This window comes from Psittacula echo (assembly GCF_963264785.1).
Source record: "Psittacula echo genome assembly, chromosome: 1".
Taxonomy (NCBI): domain Eukaryota; kingdom Metazoa; phylum Chordata; class Aves; order Psittaciformes; family Psittacidae; genus Psittacula; species Psittacula echo.
In genome coordinates, this window is record NC_137735.1 from 111,609,340 (window position 1) to 111,636,957 (window position 27,618).

The 27,618-nt window shown below is 41.2% G+C and overlaps 1 protein-coding gene across 1 annotated transcript in view; it reads left to right on the plus strand.

The window, feature by feature from the left end:
* The window catches only part of FAR2 (fatty acyl-CoA reductase 2), a gene marked incomplete at both ends in the record, with an annotated part of 75,934 nt that extends 57,973 nt beyond the window's left edge, over positions 1–17,961 (plus strand). Inside the window, 6 exons of the mRNA XM_080635245.1 lie at positions 2,924–3,042; positions 5,528–5,595; positions 11,532–11,703; positions 14,115–14,244; positions 16,083–16,210; positions 17,799–17,961. Coding sequence (XP_080491371.1) covers positions 2,924–3,042; positions 5,528–5,595; positions 11,532–11,703; positions 14,115–14,244; positions 16,083–16,210; positions 17,799–17,961 — 780 coding nt within the window. The remainder of the gene's footprint in view (positions 1–2,923; positions 3,043–5,527; positions 5,596–11,531; positions 11,704–14,114; positions 14,245–16,082; positions 16,211–17,798) is intronic.
* Between the last annotated feature and the right edge of the window lie 9,657 nt (positions 17,962–27,618).

Below are 27,618 nucleotides of genomic sequence, written 5' to 3' on the forward strand. Positions count from 1 at the left end.
CACTCAGGCCACGTTTCACGCACAGATGCCAGCTTGTACCTTTATCTCCAGATTAACTCTGTGGAAAGTAAAGGTTTTGATATTCTAGGGTCAGTGTAGTAAATAACTTCCGTTTTATATAAAAGCTTTGACTTGCACTGAAACAGTTTTGAAACAGAAATGGCATTTTTTGGCTCAGGATTGAAACTCTTGAGGTTCGTCAGTATAGGAAGTAAAGATACAATGAAATTCATGTCATCCGCACTAAGCTCTCCAGTGATGAAATGTGATGATTTGATATGTAAATATATCAAGACTTAACCAAGAAAAAAAAAAAACCCCAAAGAGCAACGACAATAGGTGCAGGGTGCACACACCAGGTTGTTGTTTATGCCCAGCAGCTCTTTGGCCTTACGGGCAGCAGTGCTGGCTAGTATCAGTCAGGAGCAGAGACTCTGTGATGTGCAGAAGCAAGTGGGGATTGCCAGTGCTGACAAGACAGTATTTGTCTTGTACCATCTCCAGTTGCTACTGAACTTAGCTGGACTGGTACAAGTTATCTGGAAGTGCTTGGATATGGTGAATTGGTAATTCCTATTTGGTAATTTGAAAATTAACCCTTGAACATCTGAGTTATGCATTAGCTTGATTGCCTGCAATTTGTGTGATTACAACCAGCTCTCTTGGCTTCAAACTGTATTTATTACTCAAGTAGCTTTGTTTGCCTTAATTAAGGGTGGAGGAAGCAAAAGGAAAGTTTTTTGGTGGTCAGTTTGGTTTTTAAGGTGTCTCCCCCATAGCAAAATACTAACTTTTAACTTCTAACCCAAGCTCATCCTATATGGAGAACAACCCCCAGACTCAGATTTGATTCAGATGGTCTTTGGGATCATCTGGGAAGAATCCGAACTCCATACCTTTTGAAGACTTTTTTCATCAGCCACCACTACAATATTTGAGTTTGATCATTTCATTCCATAAATAGATGTATTTCTTGTAAATATTCATGAAATATGGGAGTTCAAATTGTTCTGGGTAATGTAATTATGTTTCTTTTGCCTACAGTTGCTTCAACTGCCGTGAGGAGAAGCTTTGTTGATTGAAGATCAAAATGAAATTAATTACATTTCCACTGGACTGTAATTGACGCATTTTGTCTCACTGTTCCATATTACATGTAAAGACCTTCTTCCTTGCAAGGCAGTGGATCTGTAAGGCAAAACTGTGATTTAAGTTATGTTCTGGACTGTGACTTGCCCTAAAGCGCTTCAGCTGGGAGGCTGTCCAGAAACATCAGGCTCAGATTGGGAAATGATTTTGGAGGCTTCAGCTGCAGTAGCTTCTACTTCACTAAAGAGAAAAAAGTCAGCAGCTATAAAGAGAAATCAAGACATACCTGATAAAGAAGCACCAAACCATTTCCAATGTATAATTAAAACACTCAAACCCGAAGTCTTTATTAAATACACAATATATGAAATCTCAAATTCATTCATGTGTATATGACCATCACATGCTGCTTGAATACAGGCATGTCTGCAGCACATTCATCAAACTTCCTAGTTCTGAAGACCTCAAACAGGTCTTCAGTGTACCTATAAAAATGTGATAGATGATCACACAGTGGTCTTTAGCGGACGTGTATTCACGGCAGTGGAAAATTCATGGCTAAGCTTGATGGCTTCCTTCGGTTCTTTTTGCCTTTTTTCCCTTGAAAAATAGTAGTTAGAACAATAGGAAGTAGTAAGAAAAACAAAAAAAGGGCATGTTCCAGGTTTCCCAGGTTAAGGTTTCAATCTCTGAGCGTGTGTGTGGCTCAGCTGAGGTTCAGCTTAGGGCAGCAGAAGTTAACTCCATCCCATGGGTTTGAGGAGGATGGAGTCATACAGGAAAACTTACATGTTTGCCTCTTTCTGAGTCTGTCTATGATCCCTCTGCCAGCTGCACCAAGGATGAGGTGAGACCGCTCAGGAGTCTTAGCTCATGAAATTTCCTTGCTTCACTAGCGCTTTTATCCTCCCAGGTTTTACACTGGTCCTCAGCTTCACTGCGTTTTATTTCCCATGTGCTAGGTGACTTGATTGCAACCTTGACTTTGCTGTTGGGGTTTCTTTTTTTTATGTGCTCTGTTCAGTCCTCATATGTGCCACACAAGGTGAAGTTCCTTCACCCCATTTCACCTCCATGTTTTTATATTGCTGAATTGTCTTCTTAGATTCAGTCTGCCATGTTGTTGCCATTTGTTGCCGTCTGTTGCCATGGAACCTCCAAAGACTAATTGGTCATGGGGGAAACTCCTTCATAAACGTTCAGGTTAAATATATACATACTGGGGAGACTGATCCCCTCACAAATGCACTTCCAACCAAAGCAAAATGTTGGTTGTCAGTACTTTGTATTTTCACTTGTTCATTTCCTGAGTTTCATTGGGTGGCAAGCTCTTCAAGGCAGGGGCCATGTCCTGACTGTATCTTTGTGCTTAACAGACACAGCTTTTGAGAAGAGGAAGATGTGAATACATCTAAAGGAAAGGGAGTAAACTTTTCAAAGAGTCTATTGGTGTCATTTCCAAAGTGACTACTATCTTTGAGGGACACTCAGACCTCTGTCAGCCTGTGTCATTTAAGAAAATGTATCTTCAGATATCACTGGGGATTTTACTTCATTAAATTCAAATATATTTCTTTGCTAAGGTATTTCTTTCATACTGAGTTAAATAAGAGTCACAGCTTCTCTTGTTGTATGCAGCACAGTCATCATCATGTTTCAGACTTCCTCTGGAAACACAGAATAGTGGGATCTATCTTTGTTTCCACAGAAACCAAATACTCTTCTGCAGCAGGTGCCAGGCTTGAAAAGTGCTAACATGACAGTGTTTCCTTAGTCCAAGCTGATGACATTTTACCATGGTCTACGTTAGTGACTGTTTTCTTTTGTTCCACAGGCGGGCAAAGGGATTCTCCGGACTGTCATTGCCAATAACGAAGCAGTGGCAGATATGATCCCAGTAGACGTCGCTATCAACCTCACCCTTGCAGCTGGGTGGTACACTGCTGTGCACAGGTAGGAAGGCACTCCTGTTGTGCCAGACTTGGGCATTTATTACCTGTACCAGGACTCTAAAGGGAGCCAGATGCTAACTGAAAACCTGTGTGAGAGCCTGGTTGATTCATTTTCTGGTTCACATTTTCTCCCCCCGAGTTTCCTTGGTGAAAATCCACTGCATTTTCCTTGGAAAACACAATATAAATATGAGTTCATATGATAGGGGACATGATCTAAAAAACCTCCATTCTTGGCATTGTTTAGAAGGATATGTGTAAGTGACATTAAGGATTTAAGCTCTTTTCCTGTGAATGTGTGACTCTGACCTTAAATCATTAGGTAGGAAGTGCTGCAGAGTAAACCACATGAATAATTCTGGATTTTTATGCAATTCTGGGTAATCAATACCAGACAAATAAAAGGCATAAGTATTTTACTCTGAAAGACAGAGTAAGCCCTCTGAGTGAGGAAGAGCCACATACAGTAACCTAAATACAGGGATCCTAAAAGGATCTTAAAAGGCAGTTTACCAGCTCTCCAGATTTATTTATCTCATTGTTTTGTGCCCTTCCGTCAGCAACAGCCAAAGCAACATGGACTGGGAAAAATAAATACAGCTTCTCCTCACACATACACCTCTGAGAGCCTTCAGATGAAGAGGGCTACAGCTTGTTCATAAAGCTGGAAAAGGAGGTGAACACACGCTCATGAGCAGTGTCAGCACACAAGTAGAATTCCTGGCTCTGGCCATGGTAGAAGAAATGCCATCTTTTCTGACTTTCCATTGGCAAAAGATACATGGTTTTAATCTGGTTCCCACACAAATAGTTACAGGCTAAAGGAGCAATTGCAGAACTTGATTTAGGGCTTTGTCTAGCTAGGCACTACCCTAAGGTTAGCAATCTGTATACAAAAATCAAGAGCCTGAGCCTTCTGTAAATTTGATTTCTCAGAGAGTTTTGGGTTTAGGTGCTGTCCTGAAAAATAGCTTGTATGGTTTAATTTTTAATTTTTTTCCAATCATCTAATCAGAAAGTGAGTATCCTTCAGGGCATGTGACATTACCAACAGAAATTAAATTCTAAAACTTAGCAGAGAATTGCAGTGTTCAGTACGTAGTGCAGAAGTCTACAAAGTTCTACACTCTACCACTCTACCAAGGTCACTAACTCAGCTGGAGAGTGGAGAAGGGAATAAAATCAACAAGAAGGAATTCTTCAGTGGAAGCCTCTTCAAGGTGTTTAATGGGCCTGACCCACTGGAGTAAATGGAAGTTTGTGCTTTCACTTCAGTGCACTTTCCATCAGGCTATGTATCTAGTACTAGGTGAGTTTTCTATATGGACACGTATTACCAATTTAATCCTTAGTGAGTTGCTGTATTGTTTCAATGATGCAGTTTCCCAAATAAAGCACTACTGAGCATTTTTTACGTTTAACAGTCTATCAGACTTCTACTCAGTAATTCAAAGTTATGGGAGATCATAGATTCAGAGCCTGACACATGTCTATCAGTACTAACCATCCGTAGAAGCCTGCTGGGGATTATAATAATGCTAATACACAGTTAATGCCATGATATCAAAGCATTGTTAAAAAAAGCACCATTAAAACTGCATTATCCAAATGCAGTTTTCAAATATTGCTGTGTGAGATTTCCTATCCCAGGTTTAGGGGTTCTCTCTCCTGGTCTCTTCAGTAACAGGAGTTCTTAAAAGATGGGCAGCCTGCTCCAGTGGAGAAAGGCTGTGAGCACCACAGGCACCCTAGACACACTGAGATTCTGTATCTTCCAGCCAAGCTGCTATCCCCTGTTCAAGGCCAGATCTCACTTCTTTTTAGCATTTCAGCTTCAGCTGCTAATGCAGAGTAAGAAAAATGCTGTGTTGATCACTTGCACCCTTGACAAGGCAGGTTTAGGTCGAAAAAGCCATTTGATTAATTCATGTTTTTTATTAAAGGAAGACATGAAACCAGTGTAATCAATATTTAGTTCCATGCCCAAATAACAACCAGACTTAATTTGATATTAAAATGAGAATTTTGATGAAATGGATTGATTCGTGATCACCACAGTAACAAATGGAGTTTAAAAAGCAGCAAAAATCATATCTGTTAAGAAAATGATTGTAAAATACAGTGTGTCTCTGAGGTTGGCTTGGGCCAATTATTTACAATATACTCAGAGAAACTACTGGGGGAAAAATGTAATCAGAGATTTATCAGTATGCACATTTTCCTTATTGTTTTTCTAACTTTTCATGAGTTGTATGTGGATTATTTTTATTAAACCCCAACTGTCTTTACTAACTTCATCTGTTTTCCAGAATCTGACTGGATCTTATCAAAACTTTGTATTTTATACTGCATTTTCATATTTATGAAAAATATATTTTTTTATGAGCTGATGTTACTGTTTCTTGGGCTGTTAGGTTTCATGCTCTGTTACTTAAAGCTTTGGGTGCTTTTCTAATACAGCTTAAAATAATACTTCTCTTTTCCAGACCAAAAACCATGTTGGTGTACAACTGCACAACAGGTGGAATCAACCCTTTCTTCTGGGGAGAAATGGGTAAGCTCTAATTTAAAGCTAGAACATGTCAAACGTCAATAGCACTTCTCTGCCAGGCTTTGAAAAGGTGGTTTCCTGTGTTTAAGTGCCATTTAAGCTGCATGTGGGAGGCCCAGCTGCACATGGTGAGGGTCTGATGAGCAAAAGCAGCTGGTGCTGGGCATTCAGCTCAGGAAAGCATCTATTCAGTTTTCATTGTGGGTGTAATCACAGAACAAACCAGCAAAGTACGTGCTTTGCTGCACAGAGGTATGAAAGTGTTGGAAAAAAGAATAAAGTACCAGTCCCTTAATTCTATGAGAAGATGCTCTCTGTAGCCATAGCAGGACATCTTCCTTTTCTGATTGCTAGTTTTGGGGTTCTTTCTGTGCTTTGAAATCACTTGGAGAACCTTGATAGTAAGTGAAAACGAGTATATTATGGAAGTAAAGTAGCCACTCTTCCTCTTTCTGTGCAGAAAATTCTAAACAGAAATAATTGGTGTAGACTTGAGAAGGGAACTCTTGAAACAACTGAGGTGCTTCAAGAACAGTTTGAGTTTTGATCATGAATCTTTCAGTGGAAGGATTCATATTCTTTTCATGGCTGACTTTTCTTCAGGTGGATATGCTTTCAAGGCAGGGGTAAAGGAAAAGGGAGACAAATCCTGACACCCTTACAGTGGAAAACTGTTGCTGAAGCCAAGCAGCAGAATTTGCTCAGCTGTAAAATACTACATACAGTATATTGGACAGATTCATAGGGCCTGAGATGCTTTCTGTTATACATTCATTCATATCTTTGGGCTTTAAATACAGGAAGCTGGCAGGTCACTGCTATGTGTTTCACTTCTCAGCTTTTGCTTTGCACTTTTTAAGTGGCAAACAGTAAGTCAGCAGAGAATCAGAACATAGAATCGTAGACTGATTTGGGTTGGAAAGGACCTTAAGACCGTCTAGTTCCAACCGCCTTGCCATGGGCAGGAACACCTCACACTAGACCATGTCGCCCAAGGCTCTGTCCAGCCTGGCCTTGAACACTGCCAGGGATGGAGCATTTACCATTTCTTTGGGCAACCTATCCAGTGCCTCACCGCCCTCACAGTAAAGAATTTCTTCCTTAGATCTAACCTGAACTTCCCCTGTGTAAGTTTGAACCCGTTACCCTTTGTCCTAGTGATGAAGAGTCCTTCTCCAGCATCCTTGTAGGCCCCCTTCGGATACTGGAAGGCTGCTATGAGGTCTTCATGCAGCCTTCTCTTCTCCAGGCTGAACAGCCCCAATTTTCTCAGCCTGTATAATTGCATTTCAGAATAAGGCTTCTGTGAAAGTCCTACTAATGTCCTAACTGTGATACACTTGATCAAGTGATCTAGCAGAGATGAGGTTTCAGCAATTGGCTGAGTGGTGAGTACATCCCACTAAGTTTCTGGCACTCTTTTTAATGAGAGATACAATACTGTGATTAGTCACAGATCTTCTGTGGCTTTTTCACAGGAATAAATGCAAAGCTCTTCACAGGTCGCGACTTCATACAACAGCCACTGTCACACTACTACCTCAGGTTTGCCTTTCTTAACCCATTTTCAGTGGGTTTCGTCATTTTACTGATGAAAACAGCAATGTATTAATGCATTATAATCGGTTTTATTCTTTTACTTTGCTTATAACTGTGGATTTAGCAATGAAATCATCTGAGTGCAGCAGAAGTTTGCATAATCAGTTCAGCTGTGTGATGGGACTGAAGACAGAATTTTCTCCTTTAGTAGCACTGTGGAACTCCTTGTACCACATGTTGTATCCACAGTTTTCTTGAGAGCAGCAGGCTGAAGAGAATTAGTATGGAGTATTGAAGAGCAAAATTTGGTCCTCAAAGATGTTGCATGGTTTAAGAAATGAGTTTGGGAAAGGTTTACTGCATTGGAATGTTACACCTTCAGCCATCCTGTTTAAATTCTCAATTGTCTCCTATCAATTTCTTTTCATAAATGCATGTAATCCTAAAATCTTTATATGACAGATTTTCACAACCCATTCATATTACTTTCTCTGTCTACTCAACTATTATTTGGTTTCTAGGCAGCCAGTCCCATGGCTTGCACTCCAACAGGACTTTAAGAGTGATGATCTCTTTTAAATAAGAGCTACCACTAAGTAGTCCACGCCTTGCACAGAAGGACCAAATTTCACTAGTTCCCTCCTTCCTGATGGGGCAGCATCTGCTACTTGAGTTGCCGCCTGTTGTTTTTGAAAGTCTGTCTCTTTCTGTGTTTAGTTCTGCCAGCCTTTCAGGTTGAAATAATTGAGGCCAGGTCTCTACTCCAGTGTTTTTTCAGCTTCTTCAGAATCCTGTTTTTCCCCAGCATGAAGGAAACTGGCTGATCCAAATATACAGGAGACACAAGATAGGCAGAGAGAAGGGGTGTCTGTTCAAGGAGTCTGGGAAGGCCGGAGTGGCACAGGGTCTGTAAGCAGTCAGTGGAGGGTTATGAGAGTGAGACTGGAAGCTGCTGAGAAACAAGGGTGGGGAATGGAATCATCTGGTGTGGGACTGAGCATTTTAGTGCAACTCAAACATGGGTTTTGCAGAGGGGACAACCTGGGCTATGTGGTCAGGAAGACCTACACCAGGACCAGCTGTAGGAAAGACAGGCAAACACAACAGAGTAGATTTCTTTTTTTGGGGGGGAGAGGAGGAAATCAGAGGAAGATCAGAGAATTTGAGGCTGGAGTGGGCTAAGTATGCCCTGGGTAACAAAGAGAAGTGCTGAGATGAGAACATTTTAAGTACAAAGATGATGAGCTTGCAGGAAGGGAGGGAGGAGAAAGAGATCGAGAAGATAATTATTTGAAAAATAAATGTCTACTTAAGCGTTCATGCTTAAACATCCATGGTAAAACAATTTATTCTACAGATCTCCAGATACAGACAAACCTGTTAAAAGGAACCTTTAACTGACTTACGTCTTTTCCAAATAATGCTGTGTCTTGGGATTTTTTCTGGCTTTCTTGTTACTTTCCCTGCTATTACAAAAATGTGGTCAAACAACTGAGTATTAATCTGAAGAAGCGTATTCTGCTTTGCTGCAATGGAAGTCTTGCTGGTATGACTGAAGTACATTTTGCAATTTCTACTCTAAACCATAAAGCAGGCTTTAAAATGCTGTTCAGCATGGGAAGACATAATTCTAATTTATCCTTAACTGTCTACCTAGGCGAGAGTGGTGTCTGATTTTCTCCCTGCTAAATCTGCCTTTGTTGGAGCTGTAGAATTTGCTCCTAGAGGTGGTATGATTCTAGTTCAGGATTTTCTGCCTCCCTGACCAATCTGTCTGTCTGTCTGTTTGATTCTTTCTCTCCTCTTCTGATACAAACTATTGCAGCTTGTGAAGTTGAACACTATCCAGAAATGAAACAGAGCAATTGTGCTTAGTCAGTGCAAGCCAGGGTAAGGTAGGTTCATAAAGAAAACACCTGTAGCATTAACTGTTCCAAGTTACGCAATGCTGGTGTTTTCAGTAAGTCTTTCAAGTTGGTCTCACTGCCTTCTTATGTGTATTTTAGAACAAAACCACTTTTATTCCTAACTTGCAGAATTTTTCTTGACTTTTCAGCAGCTATATCATCTGCTCTTGAAATAGGTGCTTCTCTCACCAAGTAGTATCACTGCATAATATTGCAGCTCCTTTACTACACCTGCATTTTCTGCTACAAGCCTCAGGTAGCCAAGATGATAAGGATATTGTTGATTTATGTGAATTTGGTGTAAGGGCTGATGATCTGAAATGACAAGAGCTGCATTTTCTACTTACTGGTTACTTCTTTCTTGCAGTCCTGGCAAAGGATGCCAGTAATGCGAAGAGAAAAGGGAGTCAGTAATGTCTTTAACATGGTTGCAAAAGAAAACCTTCTCAACCAGTTTACAGCTGAAAAGTAGATCTGCAGTATACTAACATCAGGATTTGAATAAACAGAGCTGTAACTATATGCTGCAGACAACATCAAAACAATCACAATTCCAAAATATCAGTGGTTTCCTGTTAAACTAGTAGGGTTCCATTACGGAATGAAGTGACCACATGAAACTAAATTAACTTAAATATTGATAAGCAGATGAGATAAGTAAACTGGGATTTAAAGTGCCTCTTGGAGAAGCTTCCTTAAGGGAATGAGTAGCAGAGCGCATGGGATTGCTTTTCTGATCCATGAGCTACTTGAATAGCCACAGATACACAGCCCTCTCCAAACTGGGAGCAGATCTCTACATTTAAGCCAGCTATGACTTTGACAAAGTATAATTGTAGTAAATGGCCATGCTGCTAACCCAGAGGAAAGAAACTCCTCACACTCTGCTTTGACAGACATGAACTCTGCTAAGAGCTGAGCCAGGACAGCTGCTTCCTTCCTAGCAGCCCGTCCCAAACTGCTTATTGCCAGGACTAAACACCTTTCCAAAACATCCAAAACTGCTCCAGCGAACCCTCGCTGCCAGGCACACTACCTGGAAAAGTTTAAATAGGAGTTTTTAGCTAATCCTTGCCATTTTGAGAGAACATGCTGCAAAGGATAAGATTTCCATACCTCAGCCCGCAAGATGACCACAATATAACCACACCATTGCAGTGTGGCTACATGAATCAGAAGGAATGACAGTCAGTGTTTTGCTATTCAGTTGCAAGATGAGTTTCAGGAGAATTGGTCTTCAGCCATTAAACTTGCAGCATAAGGGACACAAAAAATAACGATGAATTTGCACTAAAACTAAATTGTATTATTTTAAAAGTTTGTCTAAACTCAGCTAAAAAGTCTCCTCTAGTTGCTGTTACTTGAAACAAGCAAAAGTCACTACTTGAAGTGGAGTAATGCGCCAACCACAGATACATGAGACTACTGTCTAAATATTACGATTGGAATCTGCTTATCTGAGGATGATCTGGATGTTTCTTGTGACTTGCAAATTTTCATCTGATTTTCTATTTGTAACATAAGCTTAGAGAGTAAACTAGAATATGAGCACAGACTGGTGTCATAACTCTCAAATTCTTTTTTTTTTTTTTTTAAGTAAAAAAGCCCACATATTCTTCTTTGTTGAGCTCACTGGTGCTCAGGAATAGGAGCACCATCTGTTTATCAGTCCCTAGGATGATAGTCTTATATTGAAATACTGCAGTTCTATTAAGCCTCTGCAATATGTAAATGCCCTAGATAGGCACATCTAGATGTCACTTCTATGCCATTGCAAGAGTTCAGAATCAGACCCAACATATTTGTGCCTTAGCATAAAAAGGGAATGAAAGATTACTACTCTATCATTAGTTTTTAAGTTAAAAATCCAATACAATTTGCTGCTTTAGTGCATCCAGAGCCCATCTGAAAACAGGCTGAGGTGTTTGGTGTTGTGGGTCAGATGTGGTTTGAAAGGATATAGTGAAGTCTTAGAAGCAGCACTTTATGTCTGCAAGTCCACCACTAAACCATGGTCTCTGGCTCAGACTACTCTTGACATCAGCCATTTAGAAAATTAGATTAAAAATCAGAAATGTCATTTTTGTTTTATGCTAGCAGATCAACTTTTGTCTTCAGTGATGTGAAGATATGTTAACACCAGTTTGCTCTGCTTCAGGTGAAAGCAGAACTGCAGTTCCTTGTTTTGAAGCATTTCAGGCTACAACTGCCTGCTTTTCTTCCATTACCTTTTGGTGTTTTGATAAGGAATTTTTGTTTGCTGATGCTAAGTCTAGAGTCAGATTGTGTTTCAGATAGGCAATAGAGATGGAGTCATCAATTTTAAGGCCAGAAGGGGCCATGAGATGACCTTGTCTAATCCCTGGTTACGAAGTTTGTGGAACTGTAGGGTAAAGATGTTAAGCTCTGTAACTTGGGCTTTAGTGCAGCATGTTGATATGGTTGTGCCCAACTAAGTCCCTGATTTTAAGTTAAATGCCTGTTCTTTTACAGAGCAGTATGTTATGTCCACATTCAAAAGGAACCCACTGGAGCAGGCCTTCCGAACACCCAATGCTCACTTGACGTCCAACTACTTGATAAACCAGTACTGGATAACTGTCAGTCACAAGGCTCCAGCCATACTCTACGACCTGTACATGAGGCTCACAGGGAGAAAGCCCAGGTAAGAAACCACACGCCTTCAGCCTCCTGCATACCTGCCACTGTTACGGAGAGCGGATCTCCAAGTTCTGAGAATGAGCTGCCTCAGCCTGGAGTCCCTGGTCGTCTTCACATCTGTGGTTATCACATGCTGATACCAAAGGGTAGGTACAGGAGTCATCTCCTTCAGCTTCAGAAGGCTCTCCTGAGAGGCTTACTTTAAGCGTTAGCTCATTTCACATAAATTGCTAGAAGCGTAGCAAAACTTCCCTGAATGGCTTACTGTTATTGCTGCACATCCATCCACGACATGGAAAATAATGTGGTTTATATCATTAGTAGTCCCCTGGGGCAGTCTGTTGCACCTGAGAACCTGCTCTTGCAAGGCGCAGTATGGGAGCAAATAAAGAAATCATTGCTGTCAACAGCTTTCTAGAAGACAGGATGCTTTTCAAAGTGTAAGGAATAAGGCTGTGAAGTGACAACTAATACTCCCATTTCCTTCATGGTGGAGAATGAGATTTTGTATAAGAAATCTTTCCCATAGCCTCTCCGAGGCTACAGAAAAACATGTTTCTACTCAGTTGATGTTTTTCAGTAGACCACTTCTTCATCCAAATTAGTCAGTATTTTGAATGTGGTCACATTTGAGCTCAGTCAGTTAACATAAAACATGGCTTTCATACACGCCTCTTCAGATGCTTCACTTCCCTTTTTGACCCTTACTTTTAGCCACCCAGAAATGTTGCTTTGGATAGATCTACAGTCACAGCTTATTCTGCCCACATTGAGAGGAGGCCACGTGGATAACCTATTTCCAAAACATAAGTAGGGACACACAGTTGATTCTCTTACAATTTCTTTCTGACAGATTCCATTACACCTAAGCTCTTCAAATACACTCATGGCTTTTGGGAAGCCAGTTTGAGGGGCAACTTAAGATCTTTGCAGTCGAGTCATATACTCTGTTTCCCAGGTTCTTGAAAGGTATTAAAATATTCGCAAAGCTTTGTCTCATCGTACTTGCCTACACAGGCATAATGAGGAAGATTAATCTGTTGTAATTTTAAAGTAGTTTAGATAAACTGCATTCAGTCAATGTGCACATAATTATTCAGAATGAAGGTTCCCTTAATCTGATGGTGTGCTTTGCTTCTAAAATGAAAAGCACTTTAATGCTGAGTAGGAGTGCCTAGGAGGTTTTAGTGCTCTGTCAATTCACTTTGGGTAAACTGAGCAGTTCTCCTCTGAACTGATGTACTCATTGTGTCGTCTTCTGCTGTGCTTAGTGCTTATCATTGTGGCAGTCACATCTGCATGGCGAGAGCCCAGCCTGGCACCATTCTTACCCAGACTGCTGCCTTTTATTTGTCAACAGCAACTGTGTTACCCTCCAGGCAGCTCAAAACCTCTCATGAAAGCAGCTCTGTTTTCCACAGAAATCAGCCTTTTAATGCTTTCTCTTGCCCATATCCAGTCTGAGAGAATGTGGTGTTCTCTCAAAATTGACTGAGCACTGTACATCACACAACTGCCAAAGGCCTTTTATACTCATGACCACTGGGACAACTGTAAAATAATCCTGCAAGGTGGGACAGCATTATTGTCACCCCCTTTCATATGAAAAATCAGTGACAGAAAAAAGGACAAGACACATGAGATCTGAAGCTACATTTACAAAGTCCCTGTTAAGCAGCTCTGTCCCAAAAGCAGCTTTCATCTTTACCAGGGCACTCATACTCCAGGAAGACATTCAAACCCCACCCTACCCACTCCCCCAAAAATAAAATCTAATGGACTTGCGTGATTTTCGAGGTCACAAAAAATACTCCAAACTGCCACAATATTATACAGGGAGGGGAATGCCCTTTAATAAAAAGTCATTTTTTGAGAGAGAGATATCAAAGAAGCCCAAAGACATGAAAAGCTTGCCACCAAACTGAGTAGTGTCGTTGATATTCTAGATGGAAGGGACGATGTTCAGAAAGAGTGACCTTGACAGCCTAGAAGGATGGGGCCATGGTAGGAAAAGAAGTAGCGACCTCAGGAGGCAAGCAGTATACCTTTGTGGTTTTGCTGTCTGCTGTGCAGGCTTCATAATAGTTTAGATGGGCTCATCATCTCACACATGGTACATGCTGCAGACATGGTCTCCAACCCTCCTTTAGGTCAGTAAGTTAGGCATCAGTCTTGCCCTGGGAAATGCATTTTTGCACCCATGTTTGAGCTAAGGATAAAAGCTCGATAGCTGTAGGCTCAAGACCTCAGCTGGAGCAGGTAGCGTTGCTGAGCAAGTTCTCAGCACCAGTGCAATGCTCATCAGAAATTGAAATGTCTATTAATCTGGACTGGTGAAAACATCTACAGAGCAAACCGACAGCATTTGCATAAGGTCAGGCTTCCTGTCCACCTCTGACACACCTCTTGTTTCAGAATGATGAAGATTATCAATCGACTGCACAAGTCTATGACACTCCTGCAGTATTTTTCCACCCAGTCCTGGGATTGGTCTTCAGAGAATATGAATATGTTAATGAGTCACCTTAACACAGAGGACAAAAAGGTAAGAATGTCCCAGATATGGACTGCTAATCTCCAGTTCTTTTAATCTGCAGCAGTTCTTTTTGGTGTATTGTGGAGCTTTCAAATGACATCCAGATAACTGGAATTGACTTTAACCCGAAATAATTTATTTCCTCCTTATTTCATTAGAAAAACTTATCAGGAACCTTCCATTTATTACAGGAGAATGTCTTCTCCTGAGGTGTATTGCTCTTCCTTCCAAGACGAGTCAATCACTGAAGTCTTTCCAGTTAACATGGCACTGTGATGGGTGATCTAGATGGAAATGACTGAAAGATTTTGACATTTTCATCCATATAGGTTTTAATGGGCACTGCAAAGGGAAATTTAATTAACACATAGTATCTTACCCTGAACAATATGAAAAAAGTTCCTGTTTTGTTCAAGTCCCCAGAGAGCAATTAATTTTCAGGATGCCAAGCTCTGTTGTAATCAAAGGTTTGAAACCATTGACTCCTTAAGAATGGGATTCTAATGGAAAGCCAGAAGGAATACACAGTATCGTTGTAATAAGCTTGAATGCACCTTTGGTCAGTATGTCCTTGCAAAGAGATGCGTAGACATTCACATCAAACTGGTGTCACTCACATAATGAAATTCTCCCACAGACTCCCAGTAGTAGAATCAAGAGTTTTCTTCCCTAGTCTGCAGAAGAAGCACATGCAGCAAATTCTAACTTCTAAAGGCAGTGACACTACCGTCACTACAGCAGATGTAGAGGGAACGTCAATGCTGATAAGAGCTAGTTTTGAGGCAGATAAATTAAAAAAAATACAGCATCAAGGACTTGGTGCAAGCTCAAGAGTTTCAGTCTTACCAAGCTGAGAACTTTGTGAGATGCACCGCATCCAGTGTTGCCACTGCTGCACTGTGAGCAGTATTCAAGCTAGAGAGTTTATGGGCAGATCACATATCTATACATATTTGACAAAGGCACCAAGATCTACATAGTTGCTAGTACCTCTCTGTTCAAGCTATTGCTGGTCTGATACCAAAGCTCTTGCACCTAAGCCTGGATTGGAATGGGAGTGAAAGGAAGGTATTTTTCTGAGTATCTTCCCTTTTAAGACCCTGTAGATAAGAAATGACATTCACTTCACTTATCCATTAAATAATAATAATGATAATGATGATGATAATAATAATAGTAAAAAAATCTGCAACAAAAACTCTTCCTCTTTACAAATGCTTTCTTTGCTTTAATGGACAGACAAATGCCTGAGAGCTTGCTAACATTTTTTCCAGCATAAACATCTGAAGTTAACTGGGGTAATCAGCTCTGCAAGGAGATATCTTCATGCCAAACACCAGAGTAAGCCATTTCTTGGACTTCTGTCGATCTAGCTCCTGAGAATGCAGCACAGCAGAGAGTCATACTGATGCGGAGGCAGTTCGCGTTGCAATGTCCAATTTAGTTATTTACACATAATTATAGTGACACATTAAAAACTGCATAGAGGTTTTCATACAAATCCATTTACCTGAGTGGAATGCCATTTTTCTTCCACAATTGTGTGTGTGTGTGTGTACAGATACATGTCTTTATGCAAAAATTGCCACCTGAAGGACAAACTTATCTTTATTTCCTGGCAGCTAGCATTAAATTTCTGCTTGCTTTGCTCAGATTCCTATCTGGGTAAGACATTAATGAACAGCTGTAAAATATAGTGTGTTGGTACCCATGTCTTCTTGGAAACTTGGTGGCTTTAAGAGCTTCAGAGAGAGGGCCTTGTCAGGAACAGAGGTCAGCGAAGTGCTTATAGTGAACTTGTTTTGAACTCTTCCATTTAACTTCTGCTCTTTGTTTTTAAATCCCAGTTATACAACTTTGATGTTCGTCAGCTGCACTGGTCAGAATACATTGAAAGCTACTGCCTAGGTGCTAAGAAGTACTTGCTAAATGAGGACATGGCTGGCATTCCAGCAGCAAAGCAGCACTTACGAAAGTAAGTCATACCCAGTGACAAGGGCAAGAGCTCCTGGCTACCTTCAGTGGCTTTTGAGGAAAATGATTTAGGTTACATTGCAATAATTATTGTTGAATAACACAGCATAGCTTATTTCTTACATCAGAGGGTTGTCAGGATTTCATTTTTCCATCCTGTAACAAAAAGAGGATGACACTAATGATCAGGGGCTAGATACTATGCCTTCCCAGCAGATGACCAAGTAACGAAGTTACAATGCATAAAAGGAATACATGAATTCAGATGATCTTGGTCATTTACAATTATAACGAAAAATTAAGGGCGAGATTTAGGTTTTCTTAAGCTCCTTGAAGTTTTTAGCAATTTAAAGGCATTGCATAAAAACTTCAAGTATTTGTATGATTTTAAATTTCATTATAAAATTGAAATTTCTAATTCCTTGGGGGGAATGGGCAAAACTTCTCAAAATCAGTGAAGAGCTTATGCTTACGCATTCAGTGCCTGGTGATAGTTTAAGAGAGCCTGAATGAGCAATTTGAGATTGTCCTTCTATTCAGTTAAAGATTATGCTCTTCCTGTCTTCTCCAGCCCTTTTACTGAGAAGTACAGGCAACAGCAGAAGGAGCAGATCTCTTATCTAAGAGCATAGTTGTTTCCTTCAAGAAAACCATTCTAGTGCACTGTAAATGCTAGAAGCATAAAACAGTCTGTTGGTGTAGCAAGGAATACTAAACACATTCTTCATTCATGGGTAATTTTTAAAGGATTTATAAGAACCTCTGTAATAGGCCAGTACCTTGTCCAAACAAGCAGTGTTGTATCATGCAGTGAGAAAATTTACCAAAAAAGAAAGACTCTTACAAAAATTAAACCAGTCTTGGGGACATTAGGTACAAAGCTTTCTTCCCTTGGTCAGACACTGAGAAAGTGAGAACTAAAGAATTGCAGAAACTTTGCATGACAGAAAGAGGACAACAGGGTGGACTTGGTAGTGCTGGGATATCTTAAAGGTCTTTTCCAACCTAGTTAAGTCTATGATTAACATCTTAACAATCCAGTAATACCATTTAAATATATGGTGTGAACCACCCTCCTCAAAACCCTGGTGCTGCAGTTACTGCAAAATTGAAGACTGTTTCTGACTATTGAGTAATTTCCCAACATGAAAAACAAGGTTCAACCCAAGTGGAAGAACCTTATTCATCATCTTCTGCAAAGGCCCTCTAGCCTCCTACCAATCCTGCAAAGTAATAAATACCCAATATACCAAATCAAAAAAGAAAGTATTGGACCTAGACTATCATAAAATAAAAATGCTCATTTCAAACCAGAACAACAGTCATACTGAGAGTACACAGAACATGAGAGACTTGCAATACAGATATTCCACCCGTACCAATAACTATTCACTATACTGTAACTTCAACACCATCCTTGGCAGGGACACCTTAGGCATGGTGTCTTCACTAAAATAGGAATGGCAAAAAGCCCAAGGGCCACTTGTAAACAGGATTTCTTACAGAATTACCTGTAGCAAATGAAGCAATCTGGTAAGCTCTTTGTTGGTTTTGTCTTCCTCCATAAGATACCTCTTTCTCTTTCTCAGGCTGAGGAACATTCGATATGCATTCAACACCACCCTTCTTGTGATCATCTGGCGCATCTTCATTGCAAGGTCACAGATGGCTCGAAATATCTGGTACTTTGTGGTGAGCCTCTGCTACAAGTTCCTTTCCTACTTCAGGGCATCCAGCACCCTCAGGCACTGAAGCCATCCATCAGCAACCAGCCTCTTTCAGAAGGACCCTCCATCTCCTCTAATCAGCAACTATGGGCATCGGGGTCTGAAAGTAGCAGAAAAAATCCAATCCCTCCAACAGCAGCCTGCATTTATTGTGCATTTATTGTTCACCTTTTTAATTTCAACTAATGCTTTAATACATGGTGGTCTTTCTTCCATAGGACCAGGCCAATTTTTAAAGCCATAACTGAAGCTTTAGGAACAGATCAAGCTGGAACAATTCATCTAGAGTCTGATGAGCAGAAGTAAGGATTAACCAAAGTCAGTGTCTTCCCATGTACTACTTAGGCTATCTTAATTCCATTTCTTCCTCAGAATAGGTAAACTTAAAACATACAGTCTTAGAAAGAAAAGGATACCATCAGGGAAGACTCAGCCAAGGAAATTTAACCTGTAAGAGGTCTTCCTAAAGAGGCTATTTCTTCATTCTCATTCAGTGAAATGGTACCTTATTGAAAATCATGATTTTACTTTTTCAGTTTTTTGAAACTTAGAGGGAAAAAGATCAGTTCACTAAGGCAGTGACCACACTGAAAAGTTTTCAGATCTTGTCTTATATTGTTACTGAGGACTGATTTCAAGCCATAACTGAAAACACACATAAAATCCATGTACCTGTGTTAATGCTACTCACTCACAAGCTGCTTTCTTATGGAGAGGTATTTTTTCTCTCTGCAGTTAAGGTTGCAGTCTGTAAAAGATCTCTGCTTTTGCATTTACCACATTTGCTTGGGACAGTTTTTGGGCTTGAAAAATTGCTGTTATTTACTCTGAGAATGAAGAGAAGGCTTCTTAAAATATTAAAGAAGAATTCAGAAACTCTTTATTGGTTTTGAGTAATAGGTCTGTTTCCCTCCTGGATTTGTCTGCAGAAAACCTTCCTCTCTGTGGCTGAAAACCAGCCTGATACTGTTCTTCATGCTTTCATTTCAGCTAAATCACTTTATAGTTGATCACTTCCCCTGGCGAAAAAGGGTAAAGAAAGACATGTATGGAGTAAATCCCATCAGGCCAGTTCTGCTGCTACTCCTGTCAGTAGGAATTAAGAAATCTGAAATCTGATTCCATTGAGGTTAACAGTTGGATTCAATGATCTTAAAGGTCTTTTCCAGTCTAACCAATTCTATGATTGCTCTGTAAAAACAGTCATGTGCTGTGAAGGTAATGCATTTTGTCCTACATTGCAGTTTAGAAAGGAAGCCAAGGACTTCCTAATGCTTATGGCTGTTGGAGATACTTGTTTCACCTAATGAAGTATGAATTCTAGGGGGAGGAGAGAGAGAGAGCGCCTTCTGCAAAGTAGCTGGTGCAACAATGGCCTTACTGCAACAGCAACAAATTTATCATGCTATCGGCTTTTCAAAGTCAAATCTAATACTGGAATATTTTTTATTCAGGTAACACTGAATAAGCACTTTAAGGTTATCAGACTTTTAAGCAGCTAGGTTTTGAAATGATGCAGCATCCAGTTTCTCTAGTCTTGTGTCATGCTAGCTGTTGGAAAAAAGTAATGCTACATCACAAAAAAATGACACAGTTGCTCTTTTGAGAGCTGAGAATAGCAGAGTATTTACAAGGCTGGCATTCTTAAAAAAATTATACTTGCTTTTTGGCAGTGAAGGCAAGAACAAGTTATGATGACAGTATATTTATATCCTAGGCCTCCAAGCTAGTTCAAAAGTCTTTCTTGAGGTGCAAGGAATTCATCTTCCCCCGTATGCCCCAGATGTCTAGTTTCAAGCAATTGCCAAAGGATGCCTGCAGCAGAATCTGACCAGAAACATGCTGTCCCAAGTGGCAAGGCTTTGGCATTCCCTAGCAAAGGCCCCTCTGTATGTCACACATTACTTCTGATCTATGCTTAATTAGGTCAAGCACCCAGTTTAGAAAGATGCACATTTTTTAAGCTTTTGCCTTTTTTATGTTCAAAATGAAACCATGCTGGTTGTTGGCTATGTTTTTTACAACTCCAGAAAGCTGGCAGTATGTGCTGTGCATTGCACATTAGCAAGGTGTCACTGCCTGGGAAACTAGGAGCTATGGGTTTGGGTGCTGGGGACCAGGTAGTTCACGTACAGTGCTTCTGCAGCAGTGTACATGATGAAGGCTATTTGCGTTATACTTGTTAAGTTGGCTGTGCAGGGAGTGTGGCTAACTTGGTGGGGGTGAGGCAGGTTGCTGTAGGGATTCCTCTAGAAAGACTGCATTCCCTCAAGTACATAATCAGGTCATCAGCCAGCTTCCAGTCTTCTCATATGAAAGCCTAAAAAACAAAACAAAACTGCAGATTATTCTGAAACAAGCATCCATTAAAAAAACTAGGAAATAATTTTAACTCATATCCTGAAAGTCTTTTTAAGTGCCTGCCTTATGGACAAAGAGAAGCAACAGCTAAAGGAATCATAAGTCTTACGCTATGCACATGACAGACAAAAGCTTGAGTCTCACGAAAAAAGTCAAATACTGCAGACCTGCTACACCTACAACATCTGGTCTACATCTGTCTGTTCTACTATGAGTAAAGTGTCCTGCCTTCCCCTTCCCAGTGCTAGTCATGCCACACATTCCTCACATATGCCTGTAGGCATTCACAGTTATTCGCACAGGTTGTATTGTCTGAACAAGTCAGAGATGTATCTTTGCTCACCTGAGTATATCTGGACCTGTTTTCTGCACATGCAAGAAGATGCTTCCAGTTTCATTCAGAACAATGGTGATACCACATTTTAAAGCTCTAAAGTTAACAGCCACAGCAAAGATGCTACTCAGCCCTGAAAGAACAGCAGGAGCTGCTTGGGATGTTACAGATATATAGCTGTTGCAGGTGATAGATGCTTTTCTGGAGACCTTTCATAGCCCACACAGCATTGCCAGCAGCTGGCTCCAGAGCTCTGGCCTTGCCTGAGGGGGATCAAACTGTTAGCTTTTCTCTTAACACAGACATAACATGCAGTGAAAGCTGAATCTTTAATCCATTTTCTTGTGGCTTGAGATGTTTCCCAGTGATCAAACCACAGGATTATTTCAGAAAAACCTCAATGCAGAGACTGATGCATGGAAATGGCCTTTGGGTGCCAGTCATGACTGTCATCATGGAGAGCTAGACCTGGCATAAGAACTTGTTCTCACCTCAAGCAGTAACTTATCTTCGATGTTTTACGTGTGCTCCTCAGTGTATTTGTATGTGCTCTGAAGAAACCCAAGCCTTGGGGAAGATATCTCAAAGAAAACACTGAGTGACAGCCACGTCTTTTCTTCCTTATTCTCTCTTACTCTTTCATGTATACTCACAATCTTTGACAAAAGACGAGAATTACAGCTGTATTAAGTTAAATCGGACGTCCTGTGATGCCCAAATTAACACAAACAGGAGTGGATATTACTCATGGCTGAAGGCTAGAGCTTTTAATACCTGTAAGGTTGAAGCAGGACTCAAGGTTGGGGTTTTTTCCCCCTACAGAGGTAGCATGGTCAGTGTTATGGGGAGGAGAGGGAAGTAGGAGGAGCATTCCTGCAGCCTTTGCTCATAGACAGCAGAAGCTTTGCTAGGCACAGAGCAGCCAGTTCAACGAGGTAAGGGAGACTCAAGGATTCAGACAAGTATGCGCTGCCAAACTCACAAGACTGCCTCCCAAGGAGCAGGGGGAAGAGCTCCATCAGCATTTTGTTGTCAGTTTGGTTTCTTGTACTAGAACCTATGAACTAAAAGGCTCCTCCGTTCTTCCCCCAGCTACCAGCAGGCAGCATGGAGAACAATATTGGCAGTCATTCTGCACAGCCACAAAAGAAAATATCTGTCACAAGACAGTATAATGGGATTAATTCTTCGTTGCCTGTGGACTTGCAGTGTATCTGCCCCCTTAGGGTGTCAGAAGCCTGCAGTGTCGCTTCAGAAATAACACAGACCACTGCTGAACCCAATGTACTAATGTTTTGTTAATACTATGCATATATACTTGTCTGTAGGCTATAGCTATGAACTGCTGTGCGAAAGCAATGAAACACTGAATATCATTTTACTATCTATGAGCAGAGGGCATCAGCTTGCAATTATCTTTTTTAAAATTAAATTGCAGTAACAAAAAAACCCCACCAAATCCCTTAAATTAATCTGAATTTAAACTGCCTTTTGACTGACAACCAAAGCTGTTTCTCTCCAGCATGTCTGTTACCAAAAAAACCCAGAGTTTCCCACCTATCCACCCTCTATCCAAATAAATTTGTTAAGAAAATACAATTCTTTCTTGGCAGGAGGCGGGTAACAGACATCCTGGTATATTACATGTTCTTGGTCCATTACCCACCCCCTCAAGAAATGTGTTATTTTCCATTTTCTAAGAAAACATGATTATATGTGCCTGTGTGTATAGTTACATTTTTCAGCACCATTATTCTCATACAGCATACAGAGATGCTAAAAGTAGTGGAGCTCATACTGAAATGCGAGGCTGTGCTTGTCTGGTATGCACTGGTCCAGTTCAGTTTAAGACAAGGTGACTAAAACCTACCCTAGTTTCCAGTGTAAAGGAAACCCAACCTGTAGTACTATTAATCAAATCATCATCATGAATAAGCAACTGGGAAAAGAGGGAGGGGGGCATTCTTTTGTTTGTAAATAAGCTACAGCTTCATGGTCAAAAGCATGCTGTTGCTCTTCCAGCACTGATGTTCCACCACAGAAAGCAAGGATGAACTTTCATAACAATTGGACCCTTTATTCTAGTGCAGAGTAAATAACATACTGTACATTCCCCAGAAGCTAAATATCCCATTACATGGTGCTAAATGTTGGTATGAAGGTGGTACAGACTTACTTAACAAATAAAAGAATTAAAAAAGTGTATTTGAGGAATAATTAAAGATGTACTATCCCACTTTACTGCTTAAAAGTCTACTATGAATTGAGTGGTTTGTTCAGATTAACATGAAACTAGTTATAAAAAGTTTCTTGTACTTACAAAATCTTGGCAGACCCAAGTTTATAGTAAAATACGTATTCTCCCACTGTCCAAAGTTTATATGGTTCTATCTGCTATTTCTATTCTCTTGTTAGCTATGAGACAACTTACTGTTATAAATCTTAATTACAGAGTTTCTAATGTTAAGATGTAATCTTTAGAGCTCTCAAATCAGATAAAAATGGTAAAGTCACAAATTATGAGAACCTCAGCCATAAAATTGTTAATATGATGTTTATGTTATTTTAAACATTTAATAAAACAAGTATTTTAAAACTATGGTCAATGAGCATCGCTTAAGTTGCTAAAGGAGGAGTGTTGTGGTTTAAGACCAGCCGGCAACCCAGAACCACGCAGCCGCTCGCTCACTCCCCCCCCTTCCTCTCCCTGCTCCCAGAGGGATGGGGGGGGGGAGAATCGAAAGATTCGGTTGAGATAAGAGCAGTCCAGTAACTAAGGTATAACAAACCACTACTGCTACCACCAATAATAATAATGATAAGGGAAATAACAAGGGAAGAGAATACAACTGCTCACCACCTGCCGACCAATACCCAGCCCAACCTGAGTAGCAATCTAGCCCTTCCGGGTAACGGCCGCAGTTCATATACTGGGCATGACATGCTGTGGTATGGAATACCTCTTTGGCTAATTTGGGTCAGGTGTCCTGTCTCTGCTTCCTCCCAGCTTCCGCTCCTCCCTGGCAAAGCATGAGACTCAGAAAGTCCTTGGTCAGAGTAAACGTTACTGAGCAACAACTAAAAACATCGGTGTTACCAGCGTTGTTCCCAGGCTGAGAGTCAAAAACACAGCACTGCACCAGCTACTAAGAAGGAGAAAAAATGACTGCTACTGCTGAACCCAGGACAAGGTTCTTACTTGCCGCAACTGCAGTTCAGCACAGACTGTATGTGCACCACAACTGTACCACATGTGTACACATTTGTAAGACAGCTGCTGGCATCTCGGCATACGTGGAACGGCAGCCCCATCTACAGGCAACTACCAGCACAGGGACCAGCCAGGCAAGGAGTGCGGGACACGAGGGGAGAGAAACCCCAAACTTTAAAAGCAATGACTCGTGAGATTTTAACCCAGATACATAAGACCTGGAAGGACCCATCTGATATGTGTCCTCCAGAAAGTGATAGGGACAGGTCTTCAGCAAGGACAAACTGGTTATAATCCGAACAACTTCCTGAGCAACACACTATATCCACATGAGAATACTACCCCAAAATTCTTAGTTTTACAAGGTAACGATTTTAATTTACACTTGGTAAATAATGTTCTTAAAGTTCAGAGAAATATGGTACGGTTTTATTTCAAAACCCCACCATATAGCAAGAAAAGTTTAAGGATGTTACTGCATTGGCATCTGTGGGAGGTGGGAGTAACCATGGTTTAGATGCATTTCTAAAAAGTGTAAACAATAATAGTTCAGGCTGTTGGGTAAGCTCTTAATCTAGCAGTTCTCAGGCTTGCCAGGAACATTCTGACTCTATGACAAATACTTCACTGTACTTTAAATGATGCCTGTAAGGCCATTTGGAAGCAGTAGCGCAGTAAGATAATGAAATCACGTTGACAAATAACAAGAAAGTTGGTTGGTTGTTTTACAAGTAGAACAGTTCTTGCCTTTTCCAGTTCTGGGGAAATAAATAAATAAATAAATAAAAAGTCTTTCTTGCTGAAATAAAATCTTCACAGTTGGGAACTTCAAGAACCAATAATCTCCAGCAGCCCAAAGCAAAGACACTATCTCAAGGTCTGAGTTCAGGCACTGCATCAGTGTATTTGTAGACAGAGAGAATGTCACATCCCTTAGAAGTCTCCACTGTCAAATATTCAGAAGGGGGAGTTTCTATTTTAACATTAAAGCTTAAGTCTAGTAAATGTTTCCAGCCATCTGCATTGGAAGAGCCTAAAATCAAACCATCTCCAGTCTCTTGGCTGCTGCAGCAAATTCTCCTTTCAAACGCCTATGCACAGCAGAGCCTACCATGAGTCCACTCACATCTCCTCTAGCTGGTCTGCTGGATCTTGGCTCATTCCCCAACACTTCACAAAGATTCATGATAAACAGATTATCTGGGCTTCTTCCAGTGCTCAGCAGGAGCACAGCGGGATCAGACACGCTGAGTGCTGAGCACAATCTAGTCACTGCAAAGCCTTGCAATAACCTCATTTTCAGAAACTTTAAATCTTATAAACATGTATATATTTGTAGATACATGTGTAGAGTACGTATATTAAACATATGTCTTAAGACAGGACTTGTCAAAATATTTGGCATTCATGTATCTATGGATGAACATACAAGTGCACATAGACACACACACAGTTTTGGAAGGCAGGGAAAGAGGGCAGTATCTAAGCTGAGTAGGGCCAAATCCTCACATAGCTTGGTTTCTGGAATGGGAGAGGAATGGAGTTTTAATATTGATTGCCATTACAGTTAGGTGTAACAGGAGGGTAACAACGTGCAAGCACACAGTAAGGTGCCAATGGATGTAATGGGAAACTGATTTTACAGAAAGCATAGCCAGAGCTGCCTTAATTTCAGTACAAAGGTAAGATATGCCTTACCTAACTTTTAAAGTCACGCATACTCAGTGACCAAAACTTTACCTTTTTCCCCCAGACATTATTTTGAATGGTAGAAGTTTAAATTACTTTAAAAAATGCCTGCTGTTAAATTCCAAGGGGGCTATGGGGACCAAGACTTGGAGATAGTAGATGTGGATGGACTGGAATTTTCCAGTTTCTGTCCACTGCTATTCAAGAAGAAGCATTTAATTGTCATAAAACTAAAAAATACTTACAAATTTCTTAGCTTTCAAAAGATTTGTTTACCAAAAAGCACACTACAAAACATTTTGCACCAGGCATTATTGATAAAAATGTTCTTGTCAAGAATCAGAAACCATTTTACTAACTCACAGTATCACAGTATCACAGTATGTTAGAGATTGGAAGGGACCTCAAAAGATCATCTAGTCCAATCCCCCTGCCAGAGCAGGAACACCTAGATAAGGTTACACAGGAATGTGTCCAGGCGGGTTTTGAATGTCTCCAGAGAAGGAGACTCCACAACCTCCCTGGGCAGCCTGTTCCAGTGTTCTGTCACCCTCACTGAGAAGAAGTTTCTTCTCAAGTTTAAGTGGAACCTCTTGTGTTCCAGTTTATACCCATTACCCCTTGTCCTATCATTGTTTGCCACTGAGAAGAGCCTGGCTCCATCCTCATGACACTCCCCCTTTATATATTTATATACACTAATAAGGTCCCCCCGCAGTCTCCTCTTCTCCAAACTATAGAGACCCAGCTCCCTCAGCCTTTCCTCATAAGGGAGATGCTCCACTCCCTTAATCATCTTTGTCGCCCTGCGCTGGACTCTCTCCAGCAGGTCCCTGTCCTTCTTGAACTGAGGGGCCCAGAACTGGACACAATATTCCAGATGCGGTCTCACCAGGGCAGAGTAGAGGGGAAGGAGGACCTCTCTCGACCTACTGACCACCCCCCTTCTAATACACCCCAGGATGCCATTGGCCTTCTTGGCCACAAGGGCACAGTGTTGGCTCATTGTCATCCTGCCATCTACTAGGACCCCCAGGTCCCTCTCCCCTACACTGCTCTCTAACAGGTCGTTCCCCAACCTATACTGGAACCTGGGGTTGTTCCTGCCCAGATGCAGGACTCTGCACTTTCCCTTGTTATATTTCATCAAGTTTCTCCCTGCCCAACTCTCCAGCCTGTCCAGGTCTCGCTGGATGGCAGCACAGCCTTCTGGCGTGTCAGCCACTCCTCCCAGCTTAGTGTCATCAGCAAACTTGCTGACAGTACACTCAATTCCCTCATCTAAATCATTGATGAATATATTAAATAATACTGGTCCCAGTACTGACCCTTGAGGCACTCCACTAGATACAGGCCTCCAACTAGACTCCGCCCCATAGACTACAACTCTCTGGCTTCTCTCCTTCAGCCAGTTTGCAGTCCACCTCACTACCTGATCATCCAGGCCACACTTCCTCAATTTAGCTATGAGGATGCTGTGGGAGACTGTGTCAAATGCTTTGCAGAAGTCAAGGTAGACCACATCCACCGCTCTGCCATCATCCATCCACAATGTTATTTCCTCATAAAAGGCTAGGAGGTTGGTCAAGCATGACTTCCCCTTGGTAAAGCCATGTTGACTGCCCCTCATAACCCTCTTATCCTTGACATGCCTTAAGATGGCATCAAGGATAAGGTGTTCCATCACTTTCCCAGGGATGGAGGTGAGGCTGACCGGTCTATAGTTACCCGGGTCCTCCTTCTTGCCCTTTTTGAAGACTGGAGTGACATTTGCTTTCCTCCAGTCCTCAGGCACCTCTCCCGTTTCCCAAGACTTGGTAAAGATGATGGAGAGTGGCCTAGCAATGACTTCCGCCAGTTCCCTCAGCACCCGCGGGTGCATCCCATCTGGACCCATGGATTTATGGATGTCCAGATTGCTCAACTGGTCCCTAACCCATTCCTCATGGACTAAGGCAAACTGCTCCAGTGACCTGACTTCATCTGAGGTCTCAGGAGTACAGTGCTCTTCAGGACTGCCTCCGGCAGAGTAGACTGAGACAAAGGCGGCATTCAATAACTCTGCCATCTCAGTATCTTCTGTCACC